Source organism: Anolis sagrei, chromosome 4 (genome assembly GCF_037176765.1).
Source record: "Anolis sagrei isolate rAnoSag1 chromosome 4, rAnoSag1.mat, whole genome shotgun sequence".
Classification (NCBI taxonomy): Eukaryota; Metazoa; Chordata; class Lepidosauria; order Squamata; family Dactyloidae; genus Anolis; species Anolis sagrei.
Genome location: NC_090024.1, coordinates 235,461,875 through 235,487,122, shown reverse-complemented (window position 1 = coordinate 235,487,122; position 25,248 = coordinate 235,461,875). Strand labels below are relative to the sequence as shown.

The 25,248-nt window shown below is 36.7% G+C and overlaps 1 protein-coding gene across 9 annotated transcripts in view; it reads right to left on the bottom strand.

Annotated features, from left to right (window-relative positions):
* Positions 1 to 25,248, bottom strand: part of ARFGAP1 (ADP ribosylation factor GTPase activating protein 1) — a 34,573-nt gene that overhangs the window by 6,723 nt on the left and 2,602 nt on the right. For 2 of the 9 annotated variants that reach the window (XM_060771958.2, XM_060771959.2), the window contains exons 2-9: positions 14,714 to 14,777; positions 13,783 to 13,892; positions 12,940 to 13,111; positions 11,161 to 11,261; positions 9,951 to 10,040; positions 8,144 to 8,240; positions 7,882 to 7,938; positions 7,139 to 7,171 (exon numbers count right to left, since the gene is read on the bottom strand). In XM_060771958.2, coding sequence (XP_060627941.2) covers positions 7,139 to 7,171; positions 7,882 to 7,938; positions 8,144 to 8,240; positions 9,951 to 10,040; positions 11,161 to 11,261; positions 12,940 to 13,111; positions 13,783 to 13,892; positions 14,714 to 14,773 — 720 coding nt within the window. In that variant the 5' untranslated portion in view covers positions 14,774 to 14,777. Of the gene's footprint in view, positions 1 to 1,018; positions 1,079 to 2,989; positions 3,047 to 5,227; positions 5,258 to 7,138; positions 7,172 to 7,881; positions 7,939 to 8,143; positions 8,241 to 9,950; positions 10,041 to 11,160; positions 11,262 to 12,939; positions 13,112 to 13,782; positions 13,893 to 14,713; positions 14,778 to 25,248 lie in introns of all 9 variants that reach the window. The other 7 variants (XM_060771950.2, XM_060771949.2, XM_060771953.2 and 4 more) reach the window with 7 other exon arrangements.

The following is a 25,248-nucleotide window of genomic DNA, read 5'->3' as shown; positions in this document are numbered from 1 at the left end:
TTCCAGCCTTCCCATCCAGGTCTTCCCTAGCTCCTGGCCCTCTTTCTTGAAGATCAAGACAATAAAGTTCCAATCTGCATAATGAGCCTTCTACTGCCAGCGGAAACACCTGACATCATATGAATGGAGCTCTCTGAGTCCTATCTTACCTGAAAAGGTACTAACAAAAGCAGAACTCTTGAAACCAGAAGAGACTCAGCTAGAAGTTGCTCACTGAACACTGCCAAATTTGAAGAAAAACCTCTGCTTCACTCAGCCTCCGTGCCATCGCAAGGATGGAAATGAAAATTTAAGGTGGCAGATGTTCTGAAAGAATGCAATGTGTTCCTAGGAACAAACTCTTCAAGCAATTACAAGAAATCTCCAAGAAACTTGAATAGTATTTTCTTAATTTTTCTAACAATGTCACACCACAGCAGTGTAAGAAGAGAAGCATTCACCACAAAAATGCTAAAGACCTAGGAGGCATTAGCACTTACCAGTTATATTAAGCAATGGCAGCAAGAATACAAGAAGAGGAAGAAGGCACATAGATTAGTAAGGTTTAGAAGTACTTCTGTTCAACTTAAGCTGTTTCCATATTCCTTGCAAGCTCAGTATCTGATAATGGATTCAATCAATTGCTATGTTTCATAATGCATCAATTCAGTCATTATTGAAACAATTTTATTCCACTGTTTTCAATACAGATCTTGATGGCACACATTTTACCGTGGTGTCAAGTCACATGAACACAAGGTTCAGGCAAAGTCTACTTCATACAATGCACACTTTCCCCACATAGGCCATATTCAAATCTATTTCCCGCACAAATCTATTTGCTGATCAAATTACTGCACAATTATTTGATGTTAAAATTAATGCATTAGGAAGATTTTTTTCTCTACCAGAGGAGAGCCATTTGTCAAGGTTGTGTGCTGCAAAAGTCATGAATGTTTGTGCTGGAGCTCATACCCTAAAGGAATATGGAGACTGGCTTAATACATGGCCTCCTAACTTTAGGCAGGCCACTTCGTACCTTCGAAGCCAACTGTGAGACCCCTTGGGAAACATCGTCCAAAATTTTTCCATCTTTCACCTATATGAATTAAGAGCTCCAGTTAGGTAAATAACAGTTCCACCTGTAAGAAAAGCTTGTTACCCAAAAAAATAAAGTAATTATTTTATGTCACAAACAAAGTCAAGGGGGAGAGAGTCCAACATTTGTTAAATGGATACTTTTTTCCACAAACCACTGAATTTTCCAAGGTATTTTCCTTTGGGCGAATGAATAAAGTTAATCCCATGGATAGAGTGGTGGAAGGCAACAACTCTTTTATGTTACCCATTTTCTTGGGTAACATAAAAGAAGCACTGGCCCTTTCCATTTTCTCTGACAAAACAGGTAAACACCAGAGAACCGGTACTGCCATTTTCCCACCCAGGTTCATATTGCACCATAAAGTGAGCCATGGATAGGTCAACCCAGGTTTTTGGGAATGATTTTTGTTTAAATTTATCAATTTATAAATGAGTATATATAGTACATGAAACCAGTGGGAAAGGGCATCCAGAGTTTTGGGGTGAAGTGACATCAATGTGTAGATAAAATCCACAAACACTGGTAGTTCTAAACCAGTGTCTGTCATCAGTAACTGATTGGAAGAGGGCAAACAAATTGGAACAGAAGTATTCACAATCAGCTGAAAGGCAGGGAATAGAGGTTCAGTCTATATTAGAGGATGACACTGAGGTTTGTAGTTTGGATGAACCCCCAGACTCAAGAAATCTGAGGCCCAGATTTCTGCAGTGGCCAATGTCCTTTTGCACATTTAGAGGTCATGCGACAACAGCTCTCATTTCTTGAACCACTGGATCTGGTCACAATGGTACATGAGACCTGTTAGAATATGTCTTGACTATGGCTACATGTTCCATATAGGGCTGCCTTTGAAGAGTGTTAGGAAACTTTATCTAGTACAGTTTCAGCCAGAACAGGGGTAGTTTACAGGGACCATACTACCTGCTATTACAAGAACCCCACTGGCTGCCAATTTGTTTCCAGACATAATTCAAGAGTTGGTTATGACCTATGGCTCAGGTCCAAGCTATCTGATAGACCGTATCTGTCCATATTATCCTGCCTGGGCCCAGAACTTTGCTCAATCCCATCACAAACATGATTGGAACAACTGTGAGAGAGGATAGTCTCATTGATCATTCCTACAGTCTGGAATTCCTTTCTAAGGAATACAAAAAAAAACTTTTAAAGACTGAGTTAAGTGTGCTGTATTTTTGAAATTCAGCGGTTTTCAATTTTGTAAACTGCATTTTATTAGGTTTTATTTTATTTGATCTGAACTGTTTAAACACTGATCAGTTTAAGTAGATTTGAAATTTCATTTTGTATGTTTTAATTGTTTGTTTGTTTTTTAAAAAACTGTGTGCCACTTTGAATCCCATCTTTTGGAGAAAGCTAAGATATAAATTAATATAATAATAGTAACAATAATAGCAATAGTAATAATGATAGCAGTTACAAGTATTATGCTACAATTAGGAAGATCCAGATTCAAATTCCAAAATAGTCACTATCTTTCATTCTAACCTACTTCATTGGTTGCTGAAACAAAAAGGGAAGAGTACAAGATATGCTACTTTGAGGAATGGCAAGTGACATCAATGTAATTGAAAATTTAGAGTTTGAACGAAATGAACTATGTACAACACAAAATGGAAATTTGGGAGGTGAGGGGCTTCATGATGGATTTAATCAGCCAGTCAGATCTTTGGTTACAGATACCTTGAAGTAAAGCAGCACAACATGGCTTTAAAAAACTAATAAAGAAATTTAAGATTGTACTTAGGAGCAACTGTGCATTCATACTGGACAAAAGATAGCCCTGTTAGTCTCTTTCAGTATCAAAAAAAAAAAGAGGAGATGTTCATATGGTTAAGAAGGATAACACATTCAAAACCCATCAGTCATGTATTCATTTTCCAAAGTTACCTTTTCCTGTGCAGGTTTGAGAACATTTTCATTTAAAGTTTGACCTAACTCTGATGCCTAATTAAAAGCAAAATGAAAAAGTCAGTTACACTTTTTGTCTTCATAGGACACATCTAACATGTATTGCCACAGAAAGTAGCCAATAGACTTCCAAAGAAAAAGTAGAACAGAAGAGCCCTATGCTTTGCTGGTACAAGCGACAGAGTGAGCTGAAAGCGCACAAGATGCACAGTCACAAATAAAAGAAAAAGTACACCGAGATAAACATGACAACAGGGCTGTTCAGCATCCTAGTTCTTTCACCAAGCCCTGGCAATGAGCAACAGGTCTGAAGAAAAAGACACTTGCTATAAACCACAAGGCTACCTTAGTGGCACAGTTGCTGACAATCCATAGCAATTGGCTCCCAGGCCGCTTTAGAAATATATACACATATTTCACTCAAGTGATTGAGCTATACTGTGAGACTTCTCCAAGAAAACCACACAATCTAGTTCAAATCATGTGCAAATATAAGCTTACATTATTGGAAGCTATGGGATAAAGGCTACAAGTAGCATGCAGCCAAGAAATTCTTTTGTAAGGATAGTCACTATTTTCATTTTAGTTTGTAATGTGATCTCTGTTTGACTAAATAAACTTATGCCTAGGAAACACAGCTGAATTGCTTAAGTATAAAAAAGATAGTAATTCCACAACTTAGGTTCATGCTCTGCTGAGACTCACTAACATACTCAAAGAGCAATGGAGTTCCTATTTTGGAAGAGAAAGCTTCCATTTTAAAGCCAAAGTTTGCCTCATTGCAGTAATGGAAGGGTTACACAATATTTTGGGGAGATAAGAATCAACAATTGGAAACCTGCTTGTGATTTTTTTATTCCAGTATCTGTTCTGTCCATTAGTTTGAATGTCATGTTTCCTCTGCCTTTTCTGCTTCTCTACAACTGAAGGACTGGCTTCAATTAGAAAGAAGATACTGGGTGGAATAAATTTATCCCAGTATATTGCTTGGGGGAGGGAGGAGAGAAAGAGAATGGCATTATTGGCCGAAGATGGAAAGAGAAAAACAAAGTCTCTGGTTTGCTTGCTGTGTGGAGCATTTGCTTTTTTGAAATTTAGATTTCCCTGATCAAGGTGTAGGTTTATTTTCCCTGGTTGATTATAGTTGCCTTTGTGGATGGAGACTGGATTAGATGTGGTCCTTTCAACCAAAGCTATAAAAAACTAATAAGAAATATTTTGAACATTCCTTCTCACTTTTCTTTTTTTGGCAGACTACAATCCATTTTTGCTATGATTTCATAATGAACATTACTTAATGGGAATAGGGTTTTTCTTTTTTACTCTTCCTCATTCTAAATGTGAGAATCCACATAATCACATGTATAATGAGTGGCCACAATCTTGGAGGGAAGTTTCTTTCTATTTATAGTATGAAGAGTTACAAGAGAATGAAAAAACAGGTGGAAGAAAATTATGGTGGGAGCTAAACTTAAAGAGGCAAACTTGGAAGAGTTTCAAAACAGAAAAGGTCTTTCCCTCTCTTCACAGCTTCTGCATGTTATTTAATATCTCACTGATTCAAATGCTAAAGTATTTTGCAGGTAAGGGTACCAGACTAACATGGCTGGCATCTCTCTTAAACATACACATTGCTGTTACCAGGAACCACAGTGGGACACTGTACTCAATCTATACTTAATGTTCACCCATCTGGTGAACATTGGGCATCTCTCATACATTGTGCAGAATATTTTCTTCTGATGCTAATCCTCTCAATTTGTCGGACATGGCCTTTTTCTTTCAGGTCAACAGTGATCACTGTGTAAGCAACACAGTGTTGAGATTTGGGTGCTTTATGGCTGAATATTGCAAACCCTTTCTCCCATTAATGAAAACTTTTGTGAAACAATCCCAATTCCAAATGCAGAAACAGTTCTGGGCATTTCTCATTCCTGAGTGCTGCCCCCAAACACATACACAATCTCTTTGCAAATGAGCCCCAACACAGATAACACAACATGAATCAGAAAACACATTTTGGACTCTTGCTTGATGCACCCTATTTTAAAGAAGCCGAAGGAGACATTACAAAAAGATGCAGACAACACTGCAATGCAAAGGTGACTTGATTTCAAGGGGGCAGAATAAGTGAAAGGAAAAAGACAGCTTGCAACAAAATGTACAAATTCAGCACAGTGAAAGAAAGCGCCCATGCATAAGAACGGAGGGCTTTACCGGCTCTGCCTGTTGTTTGTGGCCCCAAAACTTTACACCCAGGCAGCACAAGAGGAAAGAGCAAGGAGGGTAGAAGAAGCAGCTTTTAGCAAAAGATCCAGAGCACTCTTTTTCCCAGACAAGAAAGCATTTTTATTAATATACAAGAGCCCTACTGACAAGCAAAATGCAGAGTCTATTGTTCAAAATGCCAAGCTAAATTGCCAGATTATATATAAATATATGTAGAGTCACGGCTGAGAGGTACGCCAGACTAAGCCCGACCTGGGAAGCAACAGCTCCAGTTGCTAACAAGGGAAACTTGCTGTCATGTATGATGACCAATAATGAGAACAAGGGAGTAAGGCTGCTGACGTGGCTTGTCAGTAGAGATAATCAATTAACTCCGGTGCAATGTCAAATAGCTGTGCATGTTGATACTATTATGGAACTCAACAAGGTCTGAAGAAAGTAGGTACATCTTATGAGAAGGCAGCAAAGGAAAATCAAGGTGATATCAAAGTTTCCCTCTTCCACCTAAAGGGTAAATATCTGCAGCTTTTATATTCAGATGAATATGAAGATCCGCCATGGAATATTTACAGCATTTTTCCTTTGAACATCCACAGACAAACAATTTTAGCCTGGAACATGATTAGAATGAATCATGAATTATTCCCACTGAATAGCTACATACGTAGGCCTCAAAGAATCCCAAAGTCCTAAAAGAGCCTTGGTTTTTCCTTTCCTAAAACTTGATATCTATGCAGCCAACCCTTCCAATTTTCAAAACTCAATTCTAGCACAAGGCTAACAAGGTATCTGGATGCAAATGGGGTTTTCATAAGGGCTGGTCTGCACCATGTGTGCATAACAAACCTACAATGCAAAGACTTCATAAATATATAGGAACATGTGCGGCTCTGTATCAAAGTGGTATTCTAATACGATGTCATTGTATGAGCCTTTTTCTATTCATGGGTGTCACATTAGCGCACACACACACACACACACACACACACACGGCAGTTGTAATGACCTGGGACAAAACACCCACCATAATGAGAACTGTATTAGCATATTGTATTGACAAGTCACTTTCTACAAGTGTCTCTAGTATAGCATCTACAATTTAAGAAAAATGCACAGTCCAAGAAGCAATTCAATTTCAGAAGCTGGACAATATGCAGAAGGAATGTTGTCATTTCTTATATATATATATATGGCTTATCTGTAACAATAACTGCTTGGTACACTGGAACCTAGCCTAAATACCCTAAAGGTATCAGATCCCATCTGATCCTGAAAGCTAAGCAACATCAGCTCTGCTTCGTATTTGGATGGGAGACCGTCAATGAATATCAGTAGATATTGGCTTTATTTCAATGGAATAAAGTAGCAAAACATGTCAAGAAATATCAGGAGAGAATGCCTCTAGACCATGGCCATACAGCCCAAAAAACCTACAACAACCCAATGTCAAGTATTCCTTGCCTAAGAAAACCCTATGAAATACGTAAGATCACCATAGGTCAGCAGGCAACGCACATACATTTTTACCTGGAGCAGTTGCTATTTGTCTCTGAACTATACTAGATAATCCTCTCCCACTAGATTTCTTTACCTCTTATGTACAAGTTTGAGCTACTATGCAATAAATCAGCCTTAATAGGGTTGAGTATAAAATATGCCCAAACCATTTGGTACGGAATATAAAAACAATAGTAACTAAGTAATATTAATTTTCCAGTTAGTTGTTAAATTCCATGCTCTCCATCAAAGGCCTCAAAAAATGGGACCTCATATACAGTTTTTCAAAGAAGATCCAAGAGATAGCAAGTATTCCAAAAATATTCAAACTGCTGAGAAAAGAAGACAGTCATGATTTTAGTGCCAGCTTAGCCATTGAAGAGAATGGTTTTTCATAATTACCTTTTGAGTAGCCTGAGATCCAAATTTGGTCGCCTGCAGAAAAAACAAACATGATTTGCTTCAAACGTTTCACTAAACCAAAAACCAGACAGACCCAGCAACATTTAACATTCTCATGTTTCTCAGAATTGTAGGTAACGCTTCCTATTAAACATGCCAGTGTCCAAGAAGGTAAAACAAAGACTTGCACAGGAACCAAGAGGCAATATAAAAGCTCCCCACAACTGGTGGCCAGGGTGGAAGCACAGGACGGCATCCACACATTAATGGTAGGGGTTCCAACCCTCTGAAATACCTACGCAAAAAACAAGTTCTTTTACTTAACTTCGTTGGCACTGTGAACATACCTTGTACCTTCACATTAGTAACAATCTTGTGTTCGTCACATGGCAACAATAACAATTACATTCATTTCAACTCCAACTTGCAAAATATGGTCATGCCAAAGGGAGGTGAAAAGTTTTGAAAAGCATTATGTTTGAAATTCAGACAAAAGGATTCACAACACGCAGATTGAGAATTCAACAACTGCAATTACAAATCTTCCATGACAGAATCATCTGAAGGCCTCCATCCAAGGGCATTTACTCTTACCTGAGACAATTCAGACGGAAGAAAAGCCAACTAACTCTAAAGATATTGTGGCTGCCAAAACTACTGCCTGAAAAAATGGGTCTTCTACCAGCAGCATTTTATATGGAAGATGGAATAAAATCATTTTCTGGGTTATATTGTTTACTTACACCCTCTTTAGCTGCAGAAGCAAACTTGCTTGCTCCAGTTGTAAAACTGCTCCAACCCTGGAAGAAAAAAAGGGGGTGTGTATGAAAAACTCGGCTAATGTTTGAGTATATACAGTAATCCAATGATCTACAGTCAGCTCTCTCTTTTTCTCAGTCTTTCTTTTAGACATGTATTAACAAGCGGGTCACTAGATTTACTGATTTAAAAATATTTTACTATCCACAGAAGAGAAAAATTTAAGTCTGGAAACAATCTACTTACTGAATATAGAGAGGACATAGCATTGTTGAGGAAGTCATCTTCTTTTTTCGGAGGAGTAACTGTATTCCCAAACCCCACGTAGCGATTCTCTTGACCACTGAATCAAAACACACAAGAAACTAAAGAAACACATTTTATAATCAAACACATTTCTATAAAATACATAAATGCACACATAAATTAAATATATATTACATTTCAGAATCATTGCCTTGAATACAAATATGCATTAAATCATGACAAATTGTTTGTTCCCAGTTGGCTTGGCAAACTATTCCATTTCACCACAGTTTATGGTTTAAAATATTTCCAATGAGTTTCCGCATAGACTGCACATGTGAGTAGCATTTAAAAACCCATCTCTGATTTTACAACCATCTTTGACTTTAACATGTGTTATAGAACCCAATATTTTCTTCATCAGAGTTAATCAAGTTCCTTTTTGAAAATATTTTGTTCCTGTTATTTGTTACAGTATTTGAGGGAAGGAGGAGCCCTGCCTTCATGTTTTGAAAGGCTGAAAGGTTCAATTCACTGCATTACCTGCTGCGGTGCTTGCTGCTTTTCTATTATTTTCCATTGCTTCTTTGAAAAAAACTACCTTTATTCATTAAAAATGCTGTAGAAATCCATAAAGGATCACCTAAAAATGACCATTAAAAGTAAATTGAAAACAATTGGATACTTGTATTGTCGAAGGCTTTCATGGCTGGAATCACTGGGTTGTTGTAGGTTTTTTCGGGCTATATGGCCATGTTCTAGAGGCATTCTCTCCTGACGTTTTGCCTGCATCTATGGCAAGCATCCTCAGAGGTAGTGACTTCATTACCTCAGAGGATGCTTGCCATAGATGCAGGCAAAACGTCAGGAGAGAATGCCTCTAGAACATGGCCATATAGCCCGAAAAAACCTACAACAACCCAATTGGATACTTGTTATACTATTTCAGTAACTTCATTCTTACTTGCTGTTACTTCGAAATTTAACTTTTTTGCATCTTTATTATACAAAAAGTGGCTAACAGCAGGTAAGTGACTTAGGAGTAATGCATAACTTTCACATTATGCTCTATGACTGGTTTGATAAATGCTGGTTTGTAACAAAAGAATGCACTGCTCACATGTATTTATAGAGAATTTTCTGAGAGGAAGTTCACAAATTTTGGATTGACTTAGTAGCCAGCTGCTGTTTCTCCTTTGGGAGAAACAACAACAACAACAACCAACACCCTTTCAAATGTCTTTCACTTTGCATGAAGCCTCAAAGACAATAATTCTTAATTTTTTGTAGCTACTTAAAGACGATAATATCTGACACCCTGTGAGCAGGAAATAAATATTGTAGTAAAATAAATAAAGTAATCTCAGTACAATGGCCTCTTGCTATCTGCTCTGTTTGGTTCCAAGGCCCACCATGTTTTACTGATGGAATAAATATTATTGTTGTTTGCTCCAAGGTCCACCATGTATTCATGGATATTCAAGTCCCATTATATATGACGGTATAGTAAAATGGTGTGTCTTGTATATAATAGCAAAATAAAGGTTTGCTTTTGGGATTATTTTTTAAATCAAGACATGAATGGATGAATATATGGACGCAGGGGGTCAATTGTGTAGGAAGTAAGAGGTTTATACCTCTATAAAATTCAAACAGCAAAATAAAGTCTTCCACATTTGACTATAGGTGGAAAGGATTTATCTGAAGGCCATCCAAAGTAAATTTAATCAACACAGGGCTATGTCAAAGAAATGACTGTTGGTAGTTATCTTCATGGACTCATATTTAATTGAGATGTGATTTTTACCTTTGATAAGAGCCAACATCATCATTTAACCAATCTTCAAAGGCTTTGTCAGAAGTTCCACCTGCAGTCTGCTGTTGTCCAGCAGAGCTGCTGCAAAGAATAAAGTGTAAAAGTAAACTGTATGAAAACCAAAAGATAAAACAAACAAGCATGTACTTCTATGAAAATAGGGTGTTTGCATACAGGGGGCAGATAAGTTATGCATAGGAGATCACTCCATCAGGATTTGCTGCTTGATACATCTTTTTTCAGTTGTGACAAAACCAGCCTAGGCTACCTTGAAGCTTTTCAATTAATGGTTTACTGAACGTTTATGAATATCTAATTCTTTAACATATACAGAATATCAAACTAAAGTTAAATATCAGAAAGCTCCAACATGGTAACTAAACCACTTGCAATAGCATTATATTATGTTGGAGAGTTATGTAAAATATCACTACATGTTAACAATGCTGTATGGAATAGTTCTGTAACAGATGATCACTTAGAGAACAAAAAAGAATCAATATGAAAAAAGTCAACAGGTTTTAACTTGTTAAAATATTTTTTAGTCTATTAAATAATTTTTGTTGTAGTAATCGTATGCCACCCGGAGATCTGGTGACACAGGGCAAAATATGGCCCTCCTGCCGGTTTTTATATTGTTTTGTTTTGAAGAAAGCTCTTTGCACACCGTTCCAGTCACTTCTGATATTGAAAACGGCCCAATGAGGGAGTGAGCATGAAATTAAAATTGTTCCAATAGACTCTAAAGAGCTCAAGGGTTTTTTCTCTCAATAAAACCAGGAGTAGCAAAATGCAGATTATGTGCTATATGTGGCCCTCCAGAGCTATTTTTGCAGTCTACAGGGCCCTTCCCTGAGGTCATTATTTTGCCTTCTTCTGCAAGAGTAAAAAAAAAAAGACAGAGGAGTTACACCCAACTGTTAAAAAGAGATCTCTAATTGGTTTAAATTGTTACACTAAAACATAATGAAAATGGTCTCTATAAATCGTGTGTGTGTGTGTGTGTGTGGTGGGGGTTATGCAGCCCTTGAGCCTTCCACAGCTGCCAACCCCTGTAGAAAAATACATAAAGAAATCGGGGATATTAAGCAACCTTTCCATATCCAGTAGGAAGCAAATGCCCATCGCTACCCAACCTCAGGAAGTTGGGCAGCCCCCTACCTTAGAATAATCACACTGTACAAGACAAAGGGAGGCCTACCGATGAGTTGCGGAAAGAGCAACTTTGGGCTGAGGAGGTGTCCAGTTTCTAGCAGATGATGTTTCAATTGACCATTCTTTACCTTCGGCCAGTGCTGCCACCTAAAGTAAGACATATTTTAAAGGTCTAAACATATTTCCTTCCACAAATCTGTTTTTAGTGAATATCTTAAAGAATGGGGAAGCAGCCATAGATTTACAAAGCATACATAACTTCAAGATTAAAATAAGATGTGAAAGCTCATGGAAGAGGTGGAAATTAAATGAAGCCTTCACATTCAGAGTTCATGCAAGTAGATAACAACAACATAAGCCCATAAGGAAAAACTACTGCCTCTAAACACGGTTTATAAACTTTTCAGAAGCATCTGGGTTGGCATAGACTAGCGTTTCTCAACCTGGGGGTCGGGACCCCTGAGGGGGTCGTGAGGGGATGTCAGAGGGGGTCGCAAAGACCATCATAAAACAAAGTATTATCTGTTGGTCATGGGGGTTCTGTGTGCGATTCTATCGTTGGTGGGGTTCGGAATGCTCTTTGATTGTAGGTGAACTATAAATCCCAGAAACCACAACTCTTAAATGTCAAGTTCTATTTTCCCTAAACTACACCAGTGTTCACATTTGGGCATACTGAGGATTCGTGCCAAGTTTGATCCAGATCTCCATCATTGTTTGAGTCCTCAGTGCTCTCTGGATGTAGGTGAACTACAGCTCCAAAATTCAAGATTAATGTCCACCAAGCCCTTCCAGTATTTTCTGTTGGTCATGGGAGTTCTGTGTGCAAAGTATGGTTTAATTCCATCATTGGTGGTGTTCAGAATGCTCTTTGATTGTAGATTAACTATAAATCCCAACAACTACAACTCTCAAAAGACAAAATCAATCCTCCCACCTCAACCCCACCAGCCTTCAAATTAGTGCATATTGGTATTTGTGCCAAATTTGGTCCAGTGAATGAAAATACATCCTGCATATCAGATATTTACAGTACGATTCATAATAGTAGCAAAATTACAGTAGCAACAAAAAGTTGAGAACTACTGGAATAGACACTATTTGAGCTTTGCTTAATCTACCAAGGCCCATACTTTTCTCTTTTAGCTTCATCTGGGCTACAAAAAGATAGTTACTACAGGAGTGCCATAACAGTATTGCTAGAATAAGACTAGACCAGGCATGGGCTAACTTTGGCCCTCCAGGTGTTTTGGACTTCAACTCCCACAATTCTGAACAGCCTGAGGCCCTTTCCTTTTTTTCACCTCAGCTGTTCAGAATTGTGGAATTTGAAGTCCAAAACACCTGGAGGGCCAAAGTTTGCCCATGCCTGCTCTAGACTGACTATATTTGAAAGAAAGGTAAACTGAAACATTTGAAGACCTTAAAAAAGCTTAGAGACATGGATTCTTGTGGAATTTCTGTAATTCTTAACCTGCTTATTCTGACATAGTTGAAGTTCTTGAAATAAGAATAAAAAAATCTTAAGTATATATACCTGGGAATGTATGGCTTCCAAAACATATGTGGCTTTAAGTTTGGAGAATTACCTAATACTTAACTCTCTAGTTGCTTTTGTATTTTTTAATGATAGTATAATAGAGAAAGTAGTTATGCTTTGTCTAAAATTGTTTCATATTTACTTGCAATATCACATTTTGTTGTCTTTCCAATAATTGCTCGCACTGACTGTGGTATTCCAGGTTTATGTAGTAAGCAGAAGCTAAGCATTTTTATTGATCTTCAGGTTCTAAAGACACGGAAGTTATTGTTTAATTAAACTTACCTTATCTCTGAAGAGTGCTGCAGCTTTGCTGTTGTATTTCTCTTGCAGTGACCAACAAGGGTCATAATCTTCTTGCGACTCTAAAAATTCCCGAAACTTGTGATTACCACCTGCTTTCATTTTCTCCAATTCAATATCTTTCCATTTGTCCATAGTGACAGACCGCACGAAACTGAAAACCAAAGTTTTAAAAAGGCAGTTCTTATTATATTAATACCAATGTAATTAAGCAGCAGCATGAAAAACATCTCCAATAAGGGGTACTATCACAATCCACTATCACAATAAAGATGTCTAGAGTCAATCGTACAGGAAGGTCCTCAATAGTCTAGAATTCTGGGATAACATCTCAGAAGCCAGAAGAATTGTGGTTAGTCTATTTTAAGCATATAATGAATTATATTATAAGCATATCATGAATCTATTACTTTACCTAAATGTTTGCATTTCGAGAATAAACTGGATTTTTAAAAATAAATTCTGAATATATTTAAATTTAAAAGTAGTCATTTTCTTTCTTGGATGCCTAATACCAGAAACCTTTATTAACTTAGTCTTAGCATAATAAATATGATTTATCAGCATCAAACTGTGTTCCAGTAAGAATAATAAAAGTCATTCTATTTTGTCTATTATTATTATTATTATTATTATTATTATTTATAACTAATATTTTTATACTACTGTGTGTCAAATGCGAACAAGGCAGTGTGCATTCCTTCTATAATAAACAGTAAACAGTAACACTATTTAAAATCATTAACTAAATCATCAAATATATTTTAAAATGATACAAATAACAGAAAGGGCTACACTGGAGAGAGGTTCTTATGAGAAACTAACCTGAGATGAACACCCAAGCCTCGATGTTTTCCTGAGCATTCGAGACAGATCCATATTCCATAGGTCACACTCACCCATTGGGGGTTAAATGCACCACACTCAAAACAAACCTGCATTGGAAAATAGAATGGGTAATGGAGGAAACAATAATGTTTAAAAACAATTTAAAACATACAAATTGAAATTATTAAAAGCAGTTTAAAAACCATTCAGGAAAAACAATACCATTCCCTCATATAAAGTACTTTCTTTGAAACCTCCCATTCTCAATTAAACAATATCAGGAAAAAATTAAGTGTCTGCTTGTCAACAGAACCCAAGACACATACTCTGAAAATGTGTATAAAATATATTTAAAATATTAATTCTCAACCCTAACCTCGAAACAGCAAGTCCGCGGAAAGCGAACCGCGAAACAGCGAGGGAACACTGTATTCCATTTTGTTTATATACCACTTTTCTCCCATCATGTGACCCCAAGCAATTTGCAATTATTCAAAACAAAACACAATGAAAATGCCATTTTACAATAGTTTTTTTTAAAAAAACTCTTATTCAATTCTACTTCAAAAACACATTAATAACATAATTGGAAAGACAAAAGCAGAGCATACCACTTTCAAATCCCTTTTTGCAGCATGATATAAGAATCAATGCCCTGCCTATATAAATAAAAAAGCATTTATCTCCAGGCAGAAAGAGAACCAAGTGGAAACTATGTGCAGGGAAATTCCTTCCACCCTCCCAAGGGATTAGTGAGCTTGTGGGAAGGACTTAGCGAGAACTTTCTATGTGATAAACTCATATAGGTTGAAGATTGTCTATTATAGTTAATTGTGGAATCATTTAAATGGAATCCTCTAATGTGAGCATAAGGTGACTCCTTGCCACTTAACCATATGCTGCTAAGAGGATACACTGAACTACTTACATTATTCTCATCTTGCACTCTCACTTCTTTAAGGACTTTTCTTGTTCTTGGACTTGCCATGGTCCTGCAAAAAACAAATGAAGGCAATTATTATCAAGTTATATTGTGGTCCAGAAGTAATATTACAATCATTTTCTCCATAATGTTTGGTTTGTGAATCAGGAGGAAGGCTTCTTTCCTCTCTCACAGCATTGCTAAGGGTTGCATATAAAGCAAGGCTTGTATTATTCAGGTACTTCCCAAGCTGCACTTAGAAACAGGATAGACAAAAAGTGTTTTGACAAAATCACTGCAAATATACCTTAGTGCTTATAGAATGTGAAATAAGAACCTGGAAGTAATGTCGTTATTTTGTAAAGATGTTAACATTAGCACTCATTGTTTCACAAATGTTGTTTTTGAAAAGTAACTAGTGTTATTATTTTTGCGATTTTAGGAAGTTTTTTTTAGTCCAAGGTAGTGAACGTATTTAAAACTTGTAACTTTTATGGAGGTACATTTTAGTGTGTGTATTTGTAGTGTTTTTGCTCTGCTTATGTATTTTAATTGTTTTGTAACCCCCCCCCCCCCTTAAGCCAAGAGGAGAGGTGGGTAAGAAATAAAAGTATTATTATTATTATTATTATTATTATTATTATTATTATTTGAAACACAACAAGATTAGTACACAGCAAACAAGATCACTATGCTGGCTGTTGTATTGAATCACATGTCGGACCAAGTGTCTAGGACTGTGTGATGTATTGGTGAATAATGTGTGCAGATCCGAGCAGGGATGTGCTTTTGCAGTTGACAGTTGGTAATTTTGTCAGCGCTGATTGTGTTAAGTAAAGGCCAAGGTCTTTAGGTACGGCACCCAGTGTGCCGATCACCACTGGGACCACCTTTACTGGCTTGTGCCAGAGTCTCTGCAGCTCGATCTTTAAATCCTCATATCATGTCAGCTTTTCCAGTTGTTTCTCTTCAATCCTGCTGTCACCTGGGATTGCAATACTGATCCATACTTGCTTTTTTAAGATGATCATGAGGTCAGGAGTATTGTGCTCCAAAACTCTGTCAGTCTGAATTCAGAAGTCCCAGAGTAATTTGATGTGCTCATTTTCTGTAACTTTTTCAGGATTGTGATCCTACCAGTTTTTGTCACAGGAATATGGCATTTGTGGCACAACTTCCAATGGATCATCTGAGAACCGGTATAACACCTCTGCTTGTAATCTGTCTGTGCGATCTTCTTGCAGCAGCTGAGGGTATGATCTATTGTTTCATCCTCTTCCTTGCAGAGTCTGTTGCTGATTTTTCAGTTCTGGCTTTGATGGCATTTTTTTTTAATTGTCTTTTCTTGGGCTGCAAGAATCTGGGCCTTGGTCTCCTTTTTCAAAGTTCCGTTTGTAAGCCACATCCATGTTTTATCTTTGTCAATTTTTCTCTCATTATTATTATCATCATCATCATTTGAAACACAACAAAATGAGTCCACAGCAGACACTCTGCTGGATTATTATTATGTAAATGAAAAGAAGTGCAAGAAAATGTACGTTTTATCCACTGCTACTTTTCAGAATTTTTGGGGGAGGGGGGTTCAAGACCTCGAGGACCATATACAAAACATTTTAAAATGGTGTCCTAAATATTGCTTTATTTGTTCTTCATTAATAATAGTATGCAACTTGTTAAAAACAATGTGAAACAAGTAACACATGATTTTTAAAATGATTTTACAAATTGTTTCATATCATGATTAACAGAAAGAAAGGGGGGGGGGGGGAGAGATGTTAGGCTCCCTAGGCTAGAACATAATTAACTAACCACAGTATAATAAGGATATCACATTAGGTCTACATAATTATATCTACACCAGGTCTCTGAGGTGTAGAAAAAAATCAGCACTTTGTGTCTATAAAATGCTGCCCTTGCATAAGGAATGTTATAGAGCCAGGAGAAGAATAAAAGAAAACAATTTTGGCTAAACCTTTTACAGTTGTACCAATGATTTGTAAAACCAATCTGTTTTATAACATAGTTTTGACTTGCTTTGACTTGGCATATGCCATTTTGAAATGAGGCATGTTCTCATTTAAGAAAGACAGGAGGAAAGCTTTGGCTATTGCATTTCTATAATACAACAGTTTTCCATTTATACTGTATTTCCATTTATATTACTTTTTGAGTCAAGTTTTAGGCAATTCTACTTTTTACCACCATTTGTTTTTGTTTTTTAAAATAGCAGCAACATACAATATAACGTTGCAGCAAAACAATTAAGCCAAACCAGGGGCTAATGCCCTGCTATAAAGCTGCTCAGAAGAAATCATGACAAAAATTCATAAATTGAAGGAAAAAAATATTAATGAGAATGGTTGTTTCATTGCCTTTAACTGAATATTTGAAGCAGACATTCACATTAAATGGCTGTCATAGAAATGGCATATGATAGGTGAAGAGACTTCTGAAGTTCAGATTTTTCAACAATAACAAAAGTGAAAGGATATAGCAAAACAAAGACAAAATACACTATTGTCCCACCATCTTTCTGTGCTTTCATTGTTGGTCTCCACTGAAAGATAGAGTGAAGGAAAGTAGGCTGCATCAGAAACAGGTCCTCAGCTCAAAGGAATGACCCTTCTGCAATACATTCTAGCCAAAAGAAGGCTGATCTTGAACAGATTTGAGGCTTTTAGTGGACTGAAGAGTAGGAAATGGCATGCCACTTGTATCCTTTCATTTACCTGTGCTTTCAGTTCTGTTCTATTGAGGGCTTTTGAACATCATTCTCAACTATTAGAGAGATTCCTAGGCAACATGATGGATATGCACTCATGAAAACCTGTATACAATGCACTGTCAAGGTGAGTGGAGAGCTCTGACACCCTTGTTTTGCTAGATGGCTCCCTCTCTGCATCTTTACACGAACTCCAAATAACACAAATGGGTAACACATTGTGTCTTAGAATATTCAGAGCTTTCTGAATAGATGTATTATTGTAATTTGAGTATCTCCTCAAAGACATCAGCATTATTCTAGCCTTATACTGAAGATAGGTGGTAGCAGTAAGGAGGTAAAAGTGAGGCTAAGCAAGTATGGTTTGCCTAAGCTAACCAGCACATTTACCAAATAAAGCAATGACTAATTGGTTTTCTAGCTTCTTTCTTTAAAAATAAAATATTATACCACTTGCGACCCCCTTTTCTGAAATACTAATGACCAGTAGTGTTTTGGATTTTTGACTTTTTCAGACTTTGGAATATTTGCATATACATGACGAGGTGTCTTGGGGCCTTATTACACTTGAGCATGTTCCCATTTCAATCCACTTTAAATGCTATCACTGGCTCCTGCAGAATTCTGGGGGTTGCAGTTTTAGCCACGCCCAGGACTTCTCTGGATGAGCAGTTTAACCCCCCCCCCCCCCCCCCCCGTCCAAACTACAAACACGTTTTTTCTACACGGAACCATCAGAAAACAAAGGTTTCACTATCAAAGCCGTGCATGTTGACAATTTTGGATCTCAGATTTCTAAATAAGGATTTCTCAACCTTGTAAGGCTTTCTATAATCAAAATTAATTTACATTTTGAGATTTCAACTTTTGAAATGAATATTCATATTTTAAAATCTGGTCAACATATCCACATACATATATTTTCAAAGTTATGAAAAGAGACATCAGCACATAACCTTTTTCCACTTAAATAGTTGTGACACAATATTAATTCACTATGTTTGAAAATAAACACTTTGGTTTTGCCCTAATAGCTTCTGTTTTTTTAAAAATTAAAATTAATAAGGCAGAACTATCACTATTCTTTTTGTAGATAATAAAGTATTTTATTTTCTAGCATGATGCATCCTAAATTGGAATGTTTCTCCTAAGTGCATTACATCTATGTGTAATCTTTTATACAATGACTGCATTTTGGTAATGAAACAACACAGCCATAATAGCTAACAAAAAATTCCTTTGTTATGTATGTAATGAACACTACAGAGTTGCTTGATTAGTTTGATCAAAATATTCTTAAAACAATAATCGGATGACAAAGTTCATTTCTACTATCTACTGCATTGCTGCTATTAAATACAAATGAGATAGCAAAGAAGTTAGCAATATGAATCAGATAAATTACTACAAATTTGCTATGTACCATAGACCAATACTTTCAAATAGCAAATCTTTCCGATCCAATATTCAAAATTAAAATCAAACACAGAAGAAAAGGTCAAGTGTGACTTCAAGAGCAAACTTCTGATCTATTGGATAGTGCTTTTATGAAATCTGTAGACATCCAATATATCATTCTGCAGAAGAAGCTAAGACATTTTATTTATTTATTTATTTATTTGCCTTATTTATATACCGCTTTTCTCAGCCCTCAGGCAACTCAAAGCGGTGAACAACATCGATACAAAACACCACGAGACAAGTATAGGGCAATTAAAAACAATTGTAACATAAATCATTAAACATCAGTTTAATGATTTTATAGGTTGGGTTATGAAAAGTGTAGTCTATGGACCACACACAGCCCCTGAAGTACCTGGAATAAATAATAATAATAATAATAATAATAATAATAATAATAATAGTATTCTGCCCTATCTCCCCAAAGGGACTCCTCATCCCCAAAACTTTTAAAATCACCTTCAAACTGTCAAGGATCAAAAGTGTTGTGACACTCCTTTAGATTCACCACTGATTCACAAGTGCAGTCTACAGGGAATCGATAAGGCAATATATCCACTGCAATCCCTAAATTTTGGAGGCCCACTCCTAGCTTAGGAGAATGGAAGCTGAGGATAAACGAATTACTAGTTGTGACACTGAACATCAAGAATTCAGAGAAACATGGAAGAAGTAGAACCAGAGCCCCTTAAAAGGATTAACACCATGGATTAATCCATTCCTCCTATATTCACTTTGGCTAAATGACATCAGAAGCACCAGAATCTGGGAAGTACTTTGTCACTATAGTGAATGCACATCAACAAATATCTCAAAATTGTGAAAGCAGGTACATATCAATGTAGGGAATTATCACCTATCATGCTAAACCATCATCATATTATCTAAAACAGCACTGTTTATTCTGATTATCAAAGGACTCCAGATAGAACACTTTTGCAGTATCTGTTACATGAGTGTATCCTAATAAACCTTGTTGAGTATTGAACTGTAGATATTACATTCTCTCTCTCTATCTCCAATTCTAGACATGTGTATGATGGGGAATGTTGGTTCACTCAAAACTGGTTTATAACTTATAAAAGAGTCTTCCTTTCTAGATAATCTGTTATCTTTAAAATGAGATATAACTAAACATCCCTTTGCATCTACTAAGCAAAGCATTCTTTAGATCCAGTTTTAGTTATAATGCAATATTTGAGTTTTTGCTGACTGGTCCTTTCAGCAACTTATACTTTAACTTACCTTCATGCACTTTGAGCATCAGCAGAAATACTGAATTATTTGGTGAATTTGCACAAGCAAACACACACACCAACAATTACTGCATTAATCTTTTTTGATAGGACAAGGAACAAAGCAATTGACAAATTGCAGTTCAAGAAAATAGACAATGCTATAAGCTTTCAGGTGAAATTAGCATTTTGCAACACCCTAATGGAATAAAAATTGAAGATTTTATTAAAACATTTTAATAAAACAAAAACCTCTGCTAGGTTTCAGTCAGATTTTGAATATATTAACTCATCACATAGTGGAATAGAAATTTCGAAATAATAGTATAAAAAGAATTTTGTAGGCGGGTGGCTAGGTTGCTCTAAATGGGTGACAAGGACAGAGAAACATACAAGATAAATAAGAACAGAATATCTCTATCTGGTAATTGGGTTAAAAGGAGAATGTTAAAAAGCCAAGTATCTTTAGAGGTGGCACATGTGTGGGAAGAATCTACTGTGTGTAAAGATGATAGGCAACTACTGTGTTATGATGAAAACAAAGTTCTCCTTTCAATACAAAGCTTCAATAAAAAGTTTTCTTGATAAAATAGTTCAATCAGCAAGCTAAGAAAAACACACTTAGAATTTATTTCTAGAAACAATATTCCATCAGTGCTTTTGGAGATAGAGGTACAGTTAAATTGGAAATATGAGAAAAGATAAAGTTATGTTGTATATATTAGCTTTCAAAATGAGTATCCATCCCACATAAAAGGGCTAGATCAGAGGTCCTCAAATTTTTTAAACAGAGGGCCAGGCCATAGTCCCTCAAACTGTTGGAGGGCCGGATTATAATTTTGAAAGAACATGAATGAATTCCTATGCACACTGCACATATCTTATTTGTAGTGCAAAAACATTTTAAAGCAATACAATAATTAAAATGAAGAACAATTTTAACAAATATAAAATTATTATTTCAATGGGAAATGTGGGCCTGCTTTTAGCTGATGAGATAGGATCGTTGTTGTTATTGTCATGTGCTTTCAAATCGTTTCAGACTTAGGTTGACCCTGAGTAAGGGCCGGGTAAATTACCTTGGAGGGCCGTAACCAGCCCCTGGGCCTTAGTTTGAGGACCCCTGGGCTAGATGATCTGATTAGTATTTGTTGCCTGGAATCCCCTTTGTCCAATAAGTTCCTTTCTACACTGCCCTATATCCCAGGATCTGATCCCAGGTTATCTGCTTTAAACAGGATTTTAAGAGTCTCCACTGCCAGATAATCTGGGAAAAGAAAATAATCTAGGATCAGACCCTAGGATATAGCAGAAGTGTGGAAGGGCCCTAAATTAGACTCCAACAACAAGGCTGCTCTCTTGACAATGGTAGTTCTTGTGAGATTAGGAATTTAGGAAAATATTTTAGGCTTAATCAAACCATTTATCTGTCTAACTCATGGAGAAACAGCATTTTTCCATGATTTCATAAAAGGTTTCCCCAAACTTACTTGAAGATACCCTGAAACCTTTGCATGCAAAATATTCTATGTGCACATGTATAAGTTAAGGGTAGGTTTGAGGTTCAAAATTATAATTTTTGCTATAGCCAATGGAAAGCAAAACCTTGGGCTTTGTAACAAGCAAATAGCTTCCTCTCCTTTAAAAATGCATAGAGAAAATGTAATTTTAAAAAGCTAAAGAAAAGGAGAGAATCTATATGAGGAGTTATGCCTTAAAAACAGGCAGAAGAATCCACACAGAGAATCATGGTTGTTATCTTTTAAAAAAAGAATGGAAAACCCAAGACACCATTTGGGGTAGTGAGATACAGTTTGCATCAGGAATGGTGAATGTTATTGCACTGCAGTCTCCCAAAAGTCCTTGATAGAATAAGTGGTAAAGTATGATAGGAGTTATAGTCCCAACACATACTCAGTCTATTTGGCATGGAACCATTAGGTTTCCTAAAGAGTCATTACAAAGTCATCTTTGTAACAACCTTTTGCTAAATTATGTACAAAATCCCATCTTAAATGACCCCTTGTTCTCCATCTTTGTAACAACCAATGTTAACTGAAAATTCTATACCATTTGGGTTATTTGTTCCAAAAGTGAAACTTCAATAAACGTGGTTCTGTTCCTTCAAGAACTGTTACCAAGGTTTAAAGAAAATCCCTGTGGGATTCAGGTGAGAGGTGACTGACCGGCTAGAAAATGACTCACAGGCTTCTAGCTGGCAAGACTTTGATTTTAAGTCACCAGAGCTTCAAACAGCCATTGCTTTTGAAAACTGAAGCAGTCAACGACCAGTCACAGCTTGCACAGCACTTCTATTTGTACAGACTCAGGGATGCTCCATCTTATCCTTCCTCCTCAGGCAAAAAGATCTGAACACAACAATGTTAGACAAATGAAGCAGCAGCAGTCATGAATGGGTAGGAAACCGACATCAATATTATGACTACATAACATTCTAACTGACTTTATTAAAGCAATTATATCATATATGGAACCCGGATTTGGGGTTTTGCTTCTTTGGATTACTTCAAATGTTTTAAAAGAAAGGCAAAGCTGTCAATTCTTATTCAGGAAGAGGATTGGAGGTAGAAAGATTAAGAATGTCATGTAGCAGCACCTTAACTAAACCAAACATTGAGTATTTTTCTGCGTGGAATGTGTATTTTGCATCTTTAAAAAATTCAGAAACAAAAAAAAAATCATTACCTGGATTATCCCCCCCCCCCCCCCCCAAAAAAAAAAAAATAGCTTCATTTCAATGCCCAGGGTCACCATGGATCACTTTCCAATGTGAGAAAATATCTGAGAAATTGCTTTTTTTTCCAAGTTCATTGACTTTTTATTGAGGGAAAATACCTTAAAGTCACCTGACAGATGGTTTCTTATAGTTGAACTGTCAATATTACCACTTTATAAATATTCCCTATCATAAATGTCATAACAAAATAACATCTGGATGTCTGGACTTACAGATGCTGTTATAGACTAGCTAATTTCGCTGCAAAGCTGATATACCATTAATTAGTATCACACAGTCTGTTGGGGAGAGCTGGAAAAATTCAATAAAAAGGGATAGTACCCCTGATGCCCAAAGTCATTATGGTTTCTACAAGTTTGTTGCTATGCTTGGGATATAATGTCAGCTTCTTCACACATTCCTAAATGTGTTAGGGTTTGCTACCAATACAAAGAAAAAGAAAGGAGACCATATATTATACAAAGTGTTTACAGCTTTTTTAAATTTGAAAGGTCTTTCAAGAAAACGCAGGCATGTGTGGACAGAGGAGTCTTATCCACTGAACACTATGAAAACACAAAAGTATTCTGATGTTATATTGAAGAGGTAACAAAGTAATTAACAATGCTTGCAAAGGAACCTTCCCAAACTGATGCCACTCTAAACTTACTAACTGTGGAAGAGAAATGACATAAAATGGAAATAGCAACTTAAAACAATAAAAGGAAATGAAATTTTGCAACAAGAAACAACAAAAATGTCTACATTGTAACCCTTCCCTTGTACTCTTATTCAAAACTATCACTGGGTTCAGTGGATCTTACTTCCAAAAGCAAGACCAATAAGAGAAACAGATGAATTCAGTTCTATTCACAAATCCCAACCCATTGGAAGTAGTATGAAAGGAAGATAAAGGTTTTATTGCACCATATATATATAGCTATAGCAGATATGTCCAAACAACTATTTATAGATCTGCACATATAACAAAGGAAATCTTCTGAGAAAGCTTTAAGCCCAAGGCAACTTGGTTTTGATAAGCAAATTTATTGTATTCACAAATCAATGGTAGCTAACCATTATAAAGGTCTGCAACATCTCGAACAGGCCTTTGAATATGAGATGGCCGTATGATAATAGGAGAATATTTCATGTGAGGATATTGATTCGCATCTTTTTGGATCCAAATACATTCTGTCCCAAACCACAGATGTGCAACTATGTTTTGTCACCTGAGGTGAACAAGAGAACTTCGGGGATATAAATAAATATCACAAAAATGTAATAATAATAATGAGGCTCTAATATAATTCTCTATTGCATTTGTATCCAGAAAAGCTAATGCTATAATGTAAGTCCTTCCCCCCCCCCCTTTAAATTATAAGTCCTCTACTCTCCCACACCTCCATCCCTTTTTCCTTTCATGTCATGTCTTAAACATATTGCAAGCCTGAAGGAAGGTAACTGTTTTTTGTTGTTATTTTACTTGTTAAATAGCAGGCACCATGTACAGTGGTTGTGCTATATGGGTTTAATATCAGTTATCTGAAATGCTTGAGACCACAAATATTGGACTGGATGGCCCATGAGATCTCTTCCAACTCTTTGATTCTATAATTCTATGAAAACAGCATATTACAATAAATTAAAACCAGTAAACTATAACACATCAAATATAAACAACATAAAACATAGGACATTGGACACTGCACGAATCCCAAAGTTATCTTGGCTGCTTCATCTCACTCTTCAAATGCTTGCTTTAAAAGCCACATTTTAAGTAGGGGTCGGACCTCATGTCACTGGAGAGGAAGGGGGTTGGATCTGATGTCACTGGAGAGGGTGTTCTACAGCCGAGGTGCCACCACCAAGAAGGCACTGTCTCTCAGCTCCACCAATCACACCTGTGAGGGCAGTGGGTCTGAGAGTAGGACCTTCTGTGCCTGTTCATAATGCTCTAACTGGTTCATATAGGGAGATACATTCAGATAGGTAAGTTGGACCGGAAACTCTCATATTATTATTATATACACATTAAAGGGAAAGGTTTCCTTTGACATTAAATCTAGTCATGAATGAAAAAGACTCTGAGGGGTGGTGCTCATCTCCATTTCTAAGTCAAAGACATGATGGCCATGTATAAATATGTGAAGGGAAGTCATAGGGAGGAGGGAGCAAGCTTGTTTTCTGCCACCTTGGAGACTAGGATGCGGAACAATGGCTTCAGCAGTGGAACTCTCTGCCCTGGAGTGTGGTGGAGGCTTCTTCTTTGGAAGCTTTTAAACAGGCTGGATGGCCATCTGTGAGGGGTGATTTGAATGCAATTCCTGCTTCTTGGCAGGGGGTTGGACTGGATGGCCCATGAGGTCTCTTCCAACTCTAT